Source organism: Melospiza georgiana, chromosome 11 (assembly GCF_028018845.1).
Source record: "Melospiza georgiana isolate bMelGeo1 chromosome 11, bMelGeo1.pri, whole genome shotgun sequence".
Classification (NCBI taxonomy): Eukaryota; Metazoa; Chordata; class Aves; order Passeriformes; family Passerellidae; genus Melospiza; species Melospiza georgiana.
In genome coordinates, this window is record NC_080440.1 from 11,967,807 (window position 1) to 11,981,855 (window position 14,049).

General features: G+C 60.6%; 2 protein-coding genes across 2 annotated transcripts in view; both read right to left on the reverse strand.

Moving 5' to 3' along the window:
* Positions 1 to 1,102: 1,102 nt before the first annotated feature.
* On the reverse strand, positions 1,103 to 1,537 carry LOC131088301 (urocortin-3-like). The gene has a single exon (XM_058032237.1). The coding sequence runs from the start codon at positions 1,535 to 1,537 to the stop codon at positions 1,103 to 1,105; it is 435 nt and encodes a 144-aa protein (XP_057888220.1).
* A 2,213-nt stretch (positions 1,538 to 3,750) lies between these two features.
* The window catches only part of COL7A1 (collagen type VII alpha 1 chain), a 30,690-nt gene continuing 20,391 nt past the window's right edge, over positions 3,751 to 14,049 (reverse strand). Inside the window, exons 82-120 of the mRNA XM_058032040.1 lie at positions 13,900 to 13,935; positions 13,671 to 13,715; positions 13,428 to 13,460; positions 13,208 to 13,270; positions 13,086 to 13,121; positions 12,917 to 12,997; positions 12,761 to 12,829; positions 12,643 to 12,678; positions 12,506 to 12,547; positions 12,319 to 12,363; positions 11,743 to 11,787; positions 11,585 to 11,620; positions 11,416 to 11,475; positions 11,165 to 11,290; positions 10,960 to 11,031; positions 10,550 to 10,585; positions 10,259 to 10,318; positions 10,076 to 10,120; positions 9,965 to 10,000; positions 9,816 to 9,851; positions 9,673 to 9,729; positions 9,388 to 9,459; positions 9,082 to 9,153; positions 8,961 to 8,996; positions 8,802 to 8,882; positions 8,675 to 8,728; positions 8,407 to 8,460; positions 8,269 to 8,331; positions 8,118 to 8,180; positions 7,730 to 7,846; positions 7,307 to 7,384; positions 7,174 to 7,227; positions 6,935 to 6,983; positions 6,725 to 6,838; positions 6,273 to 6,362; positions 5,846 to 5,929; positions 5,637 to 5,753; positions 4,833 to 5,000; positions 3,751 to 4,719 (exon numbers count right to left, since the gene is read on the reverse strand). Of these exons, the coding sequence (XP_057888023.1) occupies positions 4,670 to 4,719; positions 4,833 to 5,000; positions 5,637 to 5,753; positions 5,846 to 5,929; positions 6,273 to 6,362; positions 6,725 to 6,838; positions 6,935 to 6,983; positions 7,174 to 7,227; positions 7,307 to 7,384; positions 7,730 to 7,846; positions 8,118 to 8,180; positions 8,269 to 8,331; positions 8,407 to 8,460; positions 8,675 to 8,728; positions 8,802 to 8,882; positions 8,961 to 8,996; positions 9,082 to 9,153; positions 9,388 to 9,459; positions 9,673 to 9,729; positions 9,816 to 9,851; positions 9,965 to 10,000; positions 10,076 to 10,120; positions 10,259 to 10,318; positions 10,550 to 10,585; positions 10,960 to 11,031; positions 11,165 to 11,290; positions 11,416 to 11,475; positions 11,585 to 11,620; positions 11,743 to 11,787; positions 12,319 to 12,363; positions 12,506 to 12,547; positions 12,643 to 12,678; positions 12,761 to 12,829; positions 12,917 to 12,997; positions 13,086 to 13,121; positions 13,208 to 13,270; positions 13,428 to 13,460; positions 13,671 to 13,715; positions 13,900 to 13,935 (2,511 nt within the window). The 3' untranslated portion in view covers positions 3,751 to 4,669. The remainder of the gene's footprint in view (positions 4,720 to 4,832; positions 5,001 to 5,636; positions 5,754 to 5,845; positions 5,930 to 6,272; positions 6,363 to 6,724; positions 6,839 to 6,934; positions 6,984 to 7,173; positions 7,228 to 7,306; positions 7,385 to 7,729; positions 7,847 to 8,117; positions 8,181 to 8,268; positions 8,332 to 8,406; positions 8,461 to 8,674; positions 8,729 to 8,801; positions 8,883 to 8,960; positions 8,997 to 9,081; positions 9,154 to 9,387; positions 9,460 to 9,672; positions 9,730 to 9,815; positions 9,852 to 9,964; positions 10,001 to 10,075; positions 10,121 to 10,258; positions 10,319 to 10,549; positions 10,586 to 10,959; positions 11,032 to 11,164; positions 11,291 to 11,415; positions 11,476 to 11,584; positions 11,621 to 11,742; positions 11,788 to 12,318; positions 12,364 to 12,505; positions 12,548 to 12,642; positions 12,679 to 12,760; positions 12,830 to 12,916; positions 12,998 to 13,085; positions 13,122 to 13,207; positions 13,271 to 13,427; positions 13,461 to 13,670; positions 13,716 to 13,899; positions 13,936 to 14,049) is intronic.

The window sequence follows — 14,049 nt, forward strand, 5'->3', positions numbered from 1 at the left end:
TACTTTGCACGGGGCGGCCGCACTCTGCTCTGCTCTGCTCTTATCTCCCAGCTGGGCTGGAAGCAGCAGCTCCAGGGGCACAACACGATGTCCAGAGCTGCTGTGGGCTCCCTGGGCCAGGGGCTGCCTCTGCTGTTGGTGCCATGTGGAATTTAATGACCTCCCGTGCTGGCCCTGGCCGAGCACATGCCCTCACAGCATCTCTGGAGAAGAGGAACACAAAATGGGAGCCTAAAGGGGTGTGTGACCGTGTTACCAGGGGTCCAAGGATGAGGGAAGAGGCAAGGATATGACTCTATGCTTCAGAAGGCTTGATTTATTATTTTATGATATATATTATATCAAAACTATACTACAAGAATAAAAGAAAGAATTTCATCAGAAGGCTGGCTAAGAATAGAAAAAAAAGGAATGAAAACCAAGGGCTTGTATCTCAGACAGAGAGTCCAAGCCAGCTGACTGTGATTGGCCACTAATTAGAAACAACCACACGAGACCAATCACAGATGCACATGTTGTATTCCACAGCAGCAGATAACCATGGTTTACATTTTGTTCCTGAGGCCTCTTAGCTTCTCAGGAGAAAAAATCCTAAAGAAAGGATTTTTCATAAAAGATGTCTGTGACAGGGGTGCAGAGCAGGTACAAAGCACAAGCTGTGTTTGATGCCTCATTTTATTGTGCACACTCACTCAAAACTCCAGCTTTGAGGCTTGGCCAGGCTTTGTGGAGGATTTTGTGTGCTTCAGTCACCCGGAGAGAAGAAGCACCCAGGAAAAGCTGCCTGGCTGGATGCAGCCCCTTTGGAGACATCTGGGTGGTGGATGGGCAGGGAGCAAAGCCAAGCACAGAAATCCCTGTAGTGCCTGGGGCTGGGACCAGCTGTGCTCAAGCACTGGCCAAGGTAAACCCAGCTGTGTCTTCTCAGTGGTGCTGAGGTGAGAGTTGTTAAACCACGTCCTGCCGTGGCTGCTGCCCGTGCCATGAGCACTGGGGCCAGGGGGATGAGGTCCTGTGTCAGTTCCCTGCAGACACACTGATGCTGCTCCACTCCTCCCCGTGCCCTGCTGTCCTCCCCAGCCCTGCTGGGTCCCAGCACAGTTCATCTCCTGCGCCCCAGCCGGGCCATCAGCTCAGCATTGGCAGCTGCCTTGGCCTGCAGCTCCTTCTCTCGGGCCAGGTCGAGCAGGATTTTCAGTAAGTGAGTGTGGACATCGAGTGACAGGGACACCTTCCTCCTCTTTTTGCTTGGAGCTGCTCTCTCAGTGGCTGGACTCATCAGCCAGGGCAGGGCTTGTCTTTCTGATCCTTCCAGCAGTGGCAGGCTGGCTTCATCTGGATGAGACCCTGCCCCAGAGCCATCGTCACCCGTCCTCATTTTGGAGACGCCTGGCAGCATCTTGTTGTGGCTGGTGCTGTCCTGCCTCAGCAGCTTCCCTCCATCCACAGCCTGGGGAGCTGGTGAGAGCCGCTCATGGCTGGGTCCCTGCCGGGCTCCTGCTGGTGGCCCGAGGAGCAGCAGGAGGGAGAGCAGCATTCTGCCTCGCAGCGTGCCCGGGGGTGCCTGGAGGGAGCAGTGGATTGGCTCTGAGCATCACCCCCATCACCCTGACACTGCCCCCCGACACAGCCAGGACACATCCCCACCAGGGTGCTCGCACAGAGCCCCTCCACTCCCTGCACCTCGTGGGGCTTCACCCTCCTTTCAAGAATCCTTAATGATTCCACCCTTATTTTAACCCTCCTGAACAGGGTGGGGAATCTCGGGGAGGCTGAAGGGGGCATGGGAAGCAAATTCCCTGGGTGTCCTTGTCCTTTCACACAGCCCCTGGCCAGACGCTGTGCCCTCAGTTTCACACCCTTGAGCCCTTTGTCACCCAGGGAAGGAGACAGCCCTGTCCTGCCAGGGTGCTGTGGCTGCTCCCCAGCCCATCCCTGCCCTTTGGCCAGGGAAATGCCTGCCTGGGGTTTCAGGGCGGGCACTGGAGCTTTCTTCCTGCCGCTCCTTCCCTGGCAGTGCCATTCCCCACTGTGTTGCTGGGCTCTTTGGGGCAAAAGCCACCCACCAAGGGGGGACACAAGCCACTTGGACTGGCATACACAGGATATTGGGGCAGGAGACTGGCCACAGGTCCTGAGCTGTGTCAAGCCTCAGCAACTTTCTCCAGCCCATTTCTCACGCTGGTCACAGGGAGGGCCCCAGGGATTGCAGGATGCTGAGCTATGGGGTGGGGATCGGGGTGCTGGGCTGTGGGTCAGAGCAGGTGTAGGGACACAAATCCTGCTATATAGCTGCCTCTCCCCAAAATCAGTCACCCAGCAGAGCATCTCTGGGGTGAAACCCTTTGGAAAGCACCAGAGTCAGCAGCCAGAGTGGTTAACTCACTGCAAAGTGAGGAATGAAAAGCACCTAACCCCCTGCAACCTATTTCCCAGCTAAAAGCCCCTGAGAAGCACCCCTGAGGGCACAGCCTCACCATTTGCAGCAGGTCCTCGTGTCCTCGATGTTCAGCAGAGCTCCCAGGCTGCAGGGACCACAAGTTGGAGGTTTGCTGTGCTCCCTGCCAAGCCCAGGCTCTTATCCTGTCCCAGCTCCACCTCTGACCCGCAGAGGGGGTGACAGTGACAGGGGGAAGGTGGGGGGGCCGTGTGGAAATGTTTTTAATACACTTTGCCTAATGGCAGATGAAATCATCCCAGGATGTGGGTGGGTGTTGCCCCCTTGCAGCTCCCCCAGCTGTTTGGAGGGGATTCCAGGAACCTGGGACAGCTCAGTTCTCATTGTTCCATGTTTGACTTGCAAGATGTTTTTTCTCCATCTGATTAGGCCTCCCTGCTCCTGTCAGGCTTGGTGATCACTTCAGGGAGGGAGAGAACGTGCACATTGCTGGGACCATGGGCATTGTGCCTCACAAGGACAGCTCCTGGTGCCAGCTTGGCACTGTGTCCTGACAGGCTCCCTGGCCACATGGAGGGCATGTCCAGAGACATGTCACCTCCCTGCTGTGCCAATCCCAGGCACTGATTTGGCCACTGGTGCAGCTCACCTTAGTGCACTCCAGCTGGGACACCACTGGTTTGCAGGCACCTGCACCATTCCAGCCTGGCCCAGCTGCCCAAGTGGGGTGAGCCCCTTATACAAGGGTTTTGTTCCAAAATTCCCCCCTTAGGGAGTGTGGGAGCATCCCAAGGCTCTGAGGCCGTGTGGGCACCACATGAGGAGAGTTGTGGGTGCTCAGCCCCACAGCCAAGGGCAGGAGTCAGGGTGCTCAGGGTTCAGACCACCCAGGGCTCTGCCCACCCCTGTGGTCTGAACCCATGGGTGACCCAGCCTGTGCCACTCTCCCCAGGACAGCAGGGAACAGAAATAAAGCCAGCTTTGTTCCTCCTCCCAGGGACAGCCAGGAACTCACACCCAGTAGCCAAAATTAGCTGGCAGCACTGATTCACACAGCACATCATGGAGCAGCACAGAGCCACGTGCTGACACGTCAGGGCCTGCACAGGGGGTCATGGCCTGGCTTGCATCAGCAGGGCACGTGCTGGGCACAGGGATGGGGCACTGGGCTCCCTGGAAGGGTGAGGGACTCCAGCCAGCTCTGCCAGCAGTGGGCAGCTGCAAAGGGCAGCCCAGCTGGCAGGGGCAGGGGGCATGGTGAGTCAAGAGCTGTCCCCAAACTCCACAGGCATCTCCAGAACGAGCCAAGAATGTGACATGTCCCTGTGAGCACAGCTTTAATACACATCCTCCTGCATTGTACACATAGACATTTGCTGTATATAACATACACAGAGAACAGCAGGACGTGTGGGGCCACACAGCCCAGCCAGCAGCCCTGGGGCAGTGAAGGGCACATCCCTACCCAGCCCTGGGGATGGGGGGATGCAGGGGCTGCAACATCACATTCACAAAGCCTTGAGAGTAAGTGTGGGCGAGCAGGAGCCGCTTCTAACATAGCACCATCCTCAGGGTGTCCCTGACAGGCCTGGGGGGCAGGTGAGATCCCCCAGGTTAAAGCCAGATGTGCTGCTGGCAGATGTGTGAGCTGGAGGGGCAGCACATGGCAAGAGCCTCCATCTCCCCACAGGTCATTGCCAAACCATCACAGCCACAAAAGGGGAACTGGGCCCTAGTTGAGGTTAAGGTGAAATTTATTCAGATGGAGCTCATTGCAGGGTGAGGGATGCTGTGCAGGGAGGCACTGCCTGGCACAGGGATGTGGGCAGTTCTCCCAGCAGAGACAGGGAGCAGAGAGGGAGTTTGGGGGTCTGTGGGGGGCAGGAAAAGTACAAGGGTATTATGGGAGGGGAGGGAGCCCAACTATGCCAAGTGCTACCTCTGCTTCCAGAGAGAGGGAACAGGGCTAAGAACCCTTCTGTTGGCAAAAAATAATTTAAAAATCAAACTGAGAACAGCCCAGTGGGAAAGGGTGTTCAGAGCCTCGGTGGGAGGCAATTTCCCATTTGACATAAATTTCACCTTAATGACAATACACTGATATGAAATGAAAAACCCACGAGCAGCATAAAGACAGGTTAGAAATAGCACCAGGTTCCTGCTGGGGCTGGTGGGCACATGGCTGCTGCCCCCATGGGCAGCCCAGCCCTGGCCAGGGCAGCAGCTGGTCCCCACTCCAGGCAGCCCAGCCTGCCCAGACACTGCCTGCACCTACAGCTTTGGCTGCCCTCCTTCCTTGCTGCCAGCACTGCTGCGGGAAGCTGTGGAGAGAAGCGAGGCGCTGTCAGAGCTCGGGGAGCAGCGCTGTCCCCAGCTCTGCACGGCTGAGCACAGGGCACAGCGTGGAGGTGCCGCAGTGCCCAGCCCTGCCCACCTGTCCTGCAGTGCAGCTCACACTCCTCCTTGCTCTGGAAGCGGTTGGGGTTGCCCTGGCAGCCGCTGTAGACGAAGGGCCGGCACTCGGTGGCTCTTTGGTTGTAGTACCAGCGCAGGGTGTAGCGCTGGCAGTGCCCCTCGTCCAGGGGCAGCCTGCAGGGCTCAGCTGTGGGCAAACCCTGCTGTCAGGGCAGGGAGGGATGCCAGACCCACCAGGCACAGGAGGGGAAGCCCAGAAGGACAAGGCTGAGCATGGGAAGGGTTTGGCTGGAGGAGACTCTCTGTGCTCTGCCCAAGTGCTGGAATCGAGGGCAGGAGACTCCACTCTGTCCGCAGGGACAGCTCCCAGCAAAGAGATGGGGACATGATGGCCACAACACCCCTTGAAAGGATTATAGAGGGACTCTCCAAAGGCTGCTGCCCTAGGGCTTCCCTGATCTCCTGGGGCCTTTGGGATCTGTCCTGTGGCTCATGACCAGAGCACAGGAAACCTGCCAGGGCAGCAGGTCCCACCAGCCCAGCATAGCACCCATCACAGCTGGTGACAGCTTTGGTGAGGGGGATAGAGCACAAGGTCTGCATGGTGTGGGCAGCACAGTGATAGAGAAGGTGCAACCCCCCCCAGGTACCAGCAAGAGGGCAGGAAACCCCAAATCCACCAGACAGATGGCACAGGGGCAGGAAATCCCAGATCCCCCAGACAGATGGCACAGGGACCCACTGCCCAGCAAAACCCAGGGCAGCTCCATGGTTTCCCCCAACAGCTTAGCTCTGAGTGCCAGGTGAGTGCAGGGAAGCTCACCATCCCCTGTGGGCTGCTCCAAGCTGTCCATCTCCGGGACCTCATCGTAGTCATCCTCCTCTCCCTCCATGTCATAGGCGAGGTCATCGTCGTCGAGCGTGACCTGCCTGTCCTGCCCTGGGAGACAGCACCACATGTGAGCAGTCCTCACCACACACATGGAGCGCAGAACAAGGGGGACAAGGACTGAAAGCACAGGGATGACACACCCTCATCCTCCTCAGCGTGTGACAGCTTGAGCACAGGGACTACATGAGCGCTGCCAGCAAGGAATGGCTGAGTGGAGAGTGATCCTGTCAAGGGGACACAGGAATCAGGGAAGAGGCAAAGGAGTCTGAGCTGCTTTCCCCTTATTTCCCAAGGGAAAACAACCCCTCTCAGGTGTGGAGCAGTGCAGCACTGCCCTACGCTGATGCAGCCTGACAGGATACATGCACAGGGATGGTGGGTGGGGAGATTTCCCCTCCCCTGTCTGCACCACAGCCCAGGGCTGCCACGGGGGCTTCTGGAGGAGGCAGGGGAGGCCCAGAGAGACAGCACCCACTGAGAGCCCAGCAGGAAGGGACAGGGGAGGGCACAGGGAGGCACACATGCCCGTGTCACCAGATCTCACAGACCCTCCAGGCTCTCCATCACCTGTTTGGTCCTGCTCGCTCTCCTGGCGGACGATTCTTCCTGCTCCCTGGGCAGAGTGGAAGCTGCTCCTGGCCTGAGCCCCCCAGCCTCCTTGGAGAGAAAGCACCCACCTCATCCCAGCCCACCCTTTGCCTCCATCCCTCCAATCCCACTCCTCCAGCCTACCCTTCCCTCCAGCACTGCTGACCCCTGCAAGACCCCTGCCCCAGTTCTGACACCCAAGAATAGATGGGGTACAGCTCCTGTGACTCCCTCAGTTGGGCAGACGCTGGCAGCACCCAGACCCCACTGGCACCATCCTGAGCCAGCTGTCCCTGGGATGCCTGCTGCACCACCATTTCTGCCACACACCATCCCTTCTCCCTGTGCAGGGCCCTGCACTGATGTTGACCCTGACTGAGGGGTCTTGGAGGGTGCCAGCCACCTCCAGCTCCCCAAAACCAGTGGCACACCTGGGTGCCAGGGCTCCTTTTGTGCCACACGTTTGGAGCAGGGGGATAGGAAGGAAGAGCTGCAACCTGAGTGCTCACGTGAGTCCTGGTGCCGTGGGAAGTGGCCACCACAGGCTGTGGGAGAGACAGGGTGGGGTCAGGGGCAGAGTCCAGAGAGGGGAGCAGGTAAGGGTGTGCCCCCAGCCCCAGGGCAGCAGGGGGGATGCTCACCACAGTGCTGGCTCATCTCCTGCCTGACGAAGGCACGGATCTCCTCCTCCTGCCGGGCACACGAGGGGCAAGGGTAGCAATGGGGGGTGGTGCAATTCAAGAGGAGGAAAAGCCCTTTCCCGAGGGTCTAGCAGAGCCCAGAGGTGAGGGCAGCCCCTCCCTCAGTGGCAGTGGGATGGATCCAGCACCCCTTCCCACCCCAGTGACCTGAGTGCCACCAGCCTGTGCTGGCTCCTTACCGTCATGCCCGGCTCCCCCTTCTCCCCACGGGGCCCGTGGGTGCCAGGACTGCCCTGGGGACAGCAGAAAGGAGGTGGGAAGCTGGCCCAGGCTGGAGCCCATCCAGGCAGGGCCAGGCACCCACACACTTACCTGCTCTCCTCTCTCACCAGGGATGCCAGGCATGCCCCGTGCGCCGGGCACGGACTGTCCTGGGGGGCCTCTCTCCCCCTGCAAAGGACACTTGCTCAGGATCTGGCTGCTGGAGCCTCTCTGCTCCCCCCGGCACCATGGAGGTGCTGCTTTCCCCAGGCCTGCACCCCAGGGATGCCAGTGCAGGTGGGGATGGGGACAGCTCCAGTCCAACTCAAGGACAAGCAGGGTTCCAGACTCCCCCCCTCAGACTCCATCCCCTGGGCAGGGGGACACAAGGGAGGACACAAACCAGCGAGCTGGGAGGGCAGGACACAGCTGGGATGTGACTCCAGATGCCACCCACCCCTCACCCACGAGGTGAATTGGGCCCTCCCATCGCCAGAGCCCCAGAGGGAGCAGTCACCTGTGGTGAGCACTTACCTTCTGGCCCTGCATGCCCTCAGGACCTCGTGGGCCAACGCTCCCTGAGGGCCCAGGGGGGCCAGGAGCACCGTCACTGCCCCGGGGACCAGGGCCACCCATAACACCCGGGGCACCCTGCAGGAGAGCAGAGGGTCAGGCCAGGGGCATCAGAGCCCCCAGCTTCAGAGCAGATGCCATGGACATCCTCTGAGCCCCCAAAAAAACAGCACCGGTGCCTCCTTATAAAGAGCAGGGAACTGTTCTCAGTCCTTGCTTAGTGACATATTTAGAGCAGCACTGAATGACTCTTCTGGGAGCACCAGGCTCTGATGTGCTTCCAGCCAAGGCTGAATCCTGGTACCAGCAATGTGGTGCAATGCCTCCCATCCCTTTGCAGCCTGCTCACCCGGTCTCCTTTCTCCCCCTGGTCTCCTTTGGCTCCCTGCTGCCCGTCAAAGCCCCGGTCACCCTGCAAAGAGGAAGGGACAGGCAGCAGGGGACACACAGCAGGGGGATGAAGTGCCAGCACAGCTTTTCCCAGCACTGCTCTAACCTACCTTGGGTCCCATGAGCCCTTCCTTTCCAGGAATGCCTGGTGGTCCTGACAGGCCCAGCTCTCCCTGGGGGACAAAGCAGTGTCCATCAGCCCCCAGCCATGCTTTCCTGTCCCACCCTGGTGTCACTGAGGTGCTTACCGGCTCTCCTTTCCTCCCTGACAGCCCTGGGCGCCCTGGGATCCCTGGCTCTCCCTACAGCAGGCAGGAGAGAGGCAGGGCAGTCAGTCCTTCAGCCCTCAGTGCTCACCCCAGAGCCACAGGCAGAGGAGGGGACCCCTGAGCCTGTCACAGGGCAAGGTGTGGCCTCAGCCATCTCCCACTCCCCTGGCTGAGGGAGGGGATCCAAAGGGCCACAGCCCCCAGGCACCATCCAGGCTCCTGCAGCACCCTGCAGGCACCCACTCACCTTGTCACCCTTGTCCCCATTGAGGCCACAGGCACCTTTCATGCCCCGCTCACCCTGCAAGGATGGGAAGTCAGAGCCCTGCCAAGCCAGCACTGGAGAATGCTGGCAGCCAGAGAAGCCAACCCACCTTGAGGCCACGCATGCCCAGGGGTCCCATGTCCCCCTTGTCTCCCCGGGCCCCGGGGATGCCATCACGGCCAGGCTGGCCCTGTGGAGAGCACACAGCGTGACAGGGTCTGCTCCTGCCCTGCACTGGGGTGGCAGAGGCACAGACACAGCTCCTCACCGGCTCTCCAGGCTCTCCTGGTGCTCCAACCTCTCCCTGGGGAAGGCAAAGGCACCAGTCAGGGCAGCTGAGGGGATGGTGCCACCAGCAAACCCAGCAGAGAGGCTGCCCAGCTTCATACCTTCTGCCCACTGGGGCCACGTGCCCCAGGGAAGCCCATGGAGCCCTTCTCTCCTTGTTCACCCCTCGTGCCCTGCAACAGAAACCCAGATCAGCACAGGCCAGGAGGGAGAGCTCCAGCCACAGCCTCTGCATGGCCACAGCACAGCCATGGCCACCTCCAGGCCATGGTCCCCTTGCACCATGTCCCTGCACCAGCAGCACATAGGGCACAGGGATGCTGTCATGCCCTGCTTCCTCTGTCCCCTGCCCTGTCCCTTGCCCTCAATGATCCCCAGCCCTGCACAAGCTCCCCCCAGCCCTGTACCTTCTCTCCGAGCATGCCTTGCTCCCCCTTGTCCCCCTTGTCCCCTTCTGTGCCCTTCGGGCCACGCTCTCCCTGCAAAGGAGGAAGCACAGGGAGGGGTCAGGGGATGAGGAGAAGCTCAGACACACATCAGGGTGGGAGCAGGAACATGGGGTCTGTGGGGGGGCTGGAGGAGAGGGGACAATACACTCTGCAAGGGAGGGTCCCCCAGCAGGGAAAAGCTCCTCCAGCTCTTCCCAGAGGGACAGGAAGGACGGGGAGAGGGAGGACAGGGACAGCTCTTACCGGCTCCCCCTTGCTGCCCCGTGCTCCTGGCGGCCCCTCCAGCACCACAGTATCACCCTGTGCACCCAAAGCAGACAGAGGGGGGGTGAGAAGGGGGCCAGGGCTGCTGTCTGCCTCCCACTGCCCCCTCCCCAAGGACTCACCTTGTCTCCTTTGGCTCCTGGGGCCCCGAGGTCTCCCTGTGAGGATGAGGGGAGATGCTTCAAAGATGCACAGCAGGGAGCAGCAGCACCTCCCTGGGCACCCCAGTACCTGAGGTGCATCACTGTCCCCAGCACACAGAGTCCCTTACCTTGTCCCCACGCTCCCCACGGTTCCCAGGCACGCCCTGTGGGGGACAAGAGAGGGGTGCTCAGGGAGGGATCACCCGAGCAGGGTGCAGCTGAGGGAGGGGGGTACCTACAGCTGGCCCACGATCCCCTTCTGGCCCTGGGCGTCCATCCTCACCCTGCAAGGGGGAAAGGATGTGAGAAGGGGGTTGGGGGCACCCCAGCATCACCCCAGGCCAGGGACAGCTGCAGCTCTGGCTCAGGGACCTGTCTTCTGTCCCTGGCTGTGGGGACATGGGGACTGTGGCAGTACCTACCCGTGGTCCTGGGTCACCACGTTCACCTCTGGCTCCTGGCAGCCCAGCCCCTGGAGCTCCCTGCCAGAGGAAGGCAGGAACTCATCCCCATCCTCACTGCCCACAGCTCCTCCCAGCCCTGCAGGCACCCCCCCTGCCAGGGACACCCCACAGTCCCCACCAGCTCTCTGGGTGCCATGTGCCACCATCCAAAGCAGGCACAGCACCCTCAGGGGTGGGCTGGCTGCAGGGACACTCCACAAGGGAAGCAGTCCCCCACCCCTCATGCTATAGGGCTGCCCCTGGTCCTACCTTGTCACCCTTCAGGCCAGGGGTCCCTTGCATGCCCTAAAAGAAAGGAGAAGGGTGAGCAAGCCACAGGAGGAAAGCAGTGCCAGACACCCTGTAAAACATCCCTGAGAGTGCCACCACAGCACTGCACACTCCAGCAGCACCCTGCACCCTGTAAAACATCCCCGAGAGTGCCACCACAGCACTGCACACTCCAGCAGCAGCCTGCACTCTGTAAAACATCCCTGAGAGTCCCACTGCACACTCCAGCAGCAGCCTGCACCCTGTAAAACATCCCCGAGAGTGCCACCACAGCACTGCACACTCCAGCCTGCCCCAGGGCCCAGGGAGGTGCCAGCTGTCCCTGCCAGCCTGTCTGAGCCAGCAGGACAGAGCCCTCAGCCCCAGGAATGCTGTGCCACCATACTCACAGCCGGCCCTGGGGGCCCCACAGGTCCTGGTGGTCCAGCAGCGCCATCCCTGCCTGGAAAGCCGATCAGACCCTGCAGGGAGGAAGCAGGAATGGGCAGAGCCTTGGGCTGGGAAGGAGTGGGGCTTGCAGGGACCTCAGTGCCACTGCACAAGGGCCCAGGGTCACCAGGACCAGTGGTGCCATGTTCTGGTTGAAGTCTTTACCCTCTCTCCTGGGGGACCTGGAGGGCCAGGCTGTCCATTGTCCCCTCTCAGGCCTGGCTGTCCTGGCATCCCAGCAGGGCCTGCCAAGCCTGGGGGTCCTGGCAATCCTGGCAGGCCGGTGTCACCCTGAGGCAGGGAAGTAAAAGATGGAGCTCCTCAGGAGCTGCTTTTCCTTCAGCCAGCCAAGCTAGAGCATCACTGGGGCATCAGGGACATGATCAGAGCCAGGGTGACATGGGGACAGGGGTTACCTTCAGACCTGGAGGCCCATCCTGCCCTGGTGGTCCCCGTGCACCGACACCCACTGATCCCTGCAAGGTGGCACAGAGCATGTGGCACATCACCAGGCTGGGGGCACAGGGGTGCCAGGGCCATCGTGCCACCCAGAGCATCCCCCAGGGTGGGGCAGGGGGGACATACCTTCTCCCCTTTGGCTCCAGAGGACCCCTTGGCTCCCTGTGAAGACACCAAGCCCCAGGAGGACCTGGGCAGTAGGTGGCAGGGACACAGATGCCAGCCCCCACCAGCATCCACTGTCCCCAGTATCCACCCACCACCCCAATATGCCTCCTACTCACATCTTCCCCAGGATCTCCTGGCTCTCCAAACTTTCCTGGCTCCCCCTGGCAGGGAAAAAGAAGGAAAAAGCAGATGTGTGGGATTATGGACTGGGGGAGCAGCTGTGGTGGTGTTCACAGGGGTCCCAGGACAAGGGAAGAGATGAGGATCTGATGTTTCAGAAGGCTTGATTTATTATTTTATGATGCATATATTATTTTAAAACTACACTATATTAAAAGAATAGAAGAAAGGATTTCATCAGATGGCTAGCTAAGAATAGAAAAGGAGTGATAACAAAAGCTTCTGACTCTCAGAGAGTCTGAGCCAGCTGACTGTGGTTGGCCATTAATTAGAAACAACCACGATGGACCAATCACAGATCCACCTGTTGCATTCCACAGCAGCAGATAATCATTTTACATTTTGTTCCTGAGGCCTCTCAGCTTCTCAGGAGAAAAAATCCTAAGGAAAGGATTTTTCATAAAGCATGTCTGTGACAAGCAGCTGCAGCTGGATCCCCACACGGTGTCCAAGCAGCCAGGGAGCTGAGGACCACACGACCCCTCCCCAGTGACCCCCAGGGCAGCACTCACCTTGTCACCCTTGGGGCCTGGCAAGCCTCGGTCACCCTTGGAGCCCTGCCAGGGACAGCAGTGTCAGGGGACAGGGCACACACAGGGCTGGCTGGCCCCTCACAAGGCCAGGGTGGTGGATAAGGTTATGGCAGGGAAGGGTCAATGAGGGAGATGAGGGCAGTGTTGGGGTGTGTGGGTGACTCACGGGCTCTCCCAGCAGCACACCCTCCAGCAGCGCCGGCTCTCCCTGCAGGGCACACATGGGTGCTCAGCTGTGCCCACTGCGGGTGCCAGGGCCCAGCACACCCCTGCCCAGCCCAGCCCTCCCAGCCTGGTCCTTACCTTCTCTCCCTTGGCTCCAGGGGGGCCGGTGATGGCCTGGGGCAGAGGATAGTGGGCAGGTGAGCAGGGCTGCACAAGGATGCTCCCCTCATCCTGGCCAAGGCAGCTCTGCACTCACCTGCCCCGGGGCTCCAGCATCCCCTGGCTCTCCCTTGGGACCAGCAGGCCCTGAAGGTCCCGGTAAGCCCTGGCACAAGTGGCACAGCCCTCAGCCTTGGCTGCAGAAAGCCAGGCTGAGCTGAGTGGGGATGGGGCAGGGTGGACACGTCCGTACCATCTTCCCAGGCATTCCTGCCTCGCCGTCCTTCCCTGGCACACCGTCCCTGCCCGGCACTCCTGGCTTCCCACTCTCCCCCTGCAGGCAGTGACAGTGGGGCTGGGCTGTGCAGGCAGCCCCAGGCACCCTCACTGATGGCAGCCAGGTGTGGGGGTCACACACTCACCACTTGTCCCGGCAGCCCAGGGACACCCGGCGGGCCCTGCAAGGAGACATGAGCAGAGATCAGGCAGCATCCCAGCACCAGGAGCAGCCAAGGGGTGGTTTTGGGGTGCTGCAAATACCTACCCCTGGGCCAGGGGGGCCAAGGGGTCCTGGCAGGCCCATGTTGCCCTGGGGGCCAGGCAAGCCCTGCAATGGAAACAGCCACATCAGAGAGGGGATGAAACAGCCAGGATCTTGGCTGCCCCCATGGGAAGATGTGTTGGGGTGGGACTGGATAATTTGGGGAGGCTGGATGGATTTGGGCAGCCAGGTGGGTACAGGCAGGGAGGGTATGAGTACTCACACGCATGCTGGAGCCAGGTTCCCCTGGGTCACCCTGGGAAGAACACATTGCATCAGCCTGACCACCCCAAGCACCCAGCTACTTGGTCACAGGCACATCTTCATAGCTGGATCCAGCAGGGGTCCAGCCAAATGTCCCTCCCCCAGCCCAAAACTTCCTGAAATGTGGTCCTCCCTCCAGCCCCCAATCTGGCAAGGCACCCTTTCCCTCTGCCAGGCTGGAGTGGCAGTGCTGCTGCCTTACCTTGGCACCAGCTGGGCCCTGGGTCCCTGGGGGGCCAATGCTGCCCTGCAGGGGACAAGGGGACATTATTGGGGTGGCGCTTGCTGGTGGCACAGAGCAGGGAGGGGGCAGCAGGACCACTCAGCCCCAGCAGTGCCACCCCACCTCTGCTCCCTGGGGAATGCCCACCCTGGCTGACACCGCCCTTGCACGACAGTGACATGACACATGGTGCAAGGTGGCTCCTTACCGGAGGTCCTGGGGGTCCTGGCTCTCCCTGATTGCCCTGGAGGGAGGAAGAAATGGGATCACTGCAGACGTGGGTTTTCCCCAGTGGGAGCAGGGGGTGTCCCCAGGGAGAGGAGACCCAGGCAGTGCCAGCAGCTCTTGTAAGCACCAA

What these genes read in the sequence shown, in the direction of transcription:
- LOC131088301 (XM_058032237.1), bottom strand. Translation starts at nt 1,537, where the DNA reads ATGCTGCTCTCCCTCCTGCTGCTCCTCGGGCCACCAGCAGGAGCCCGG.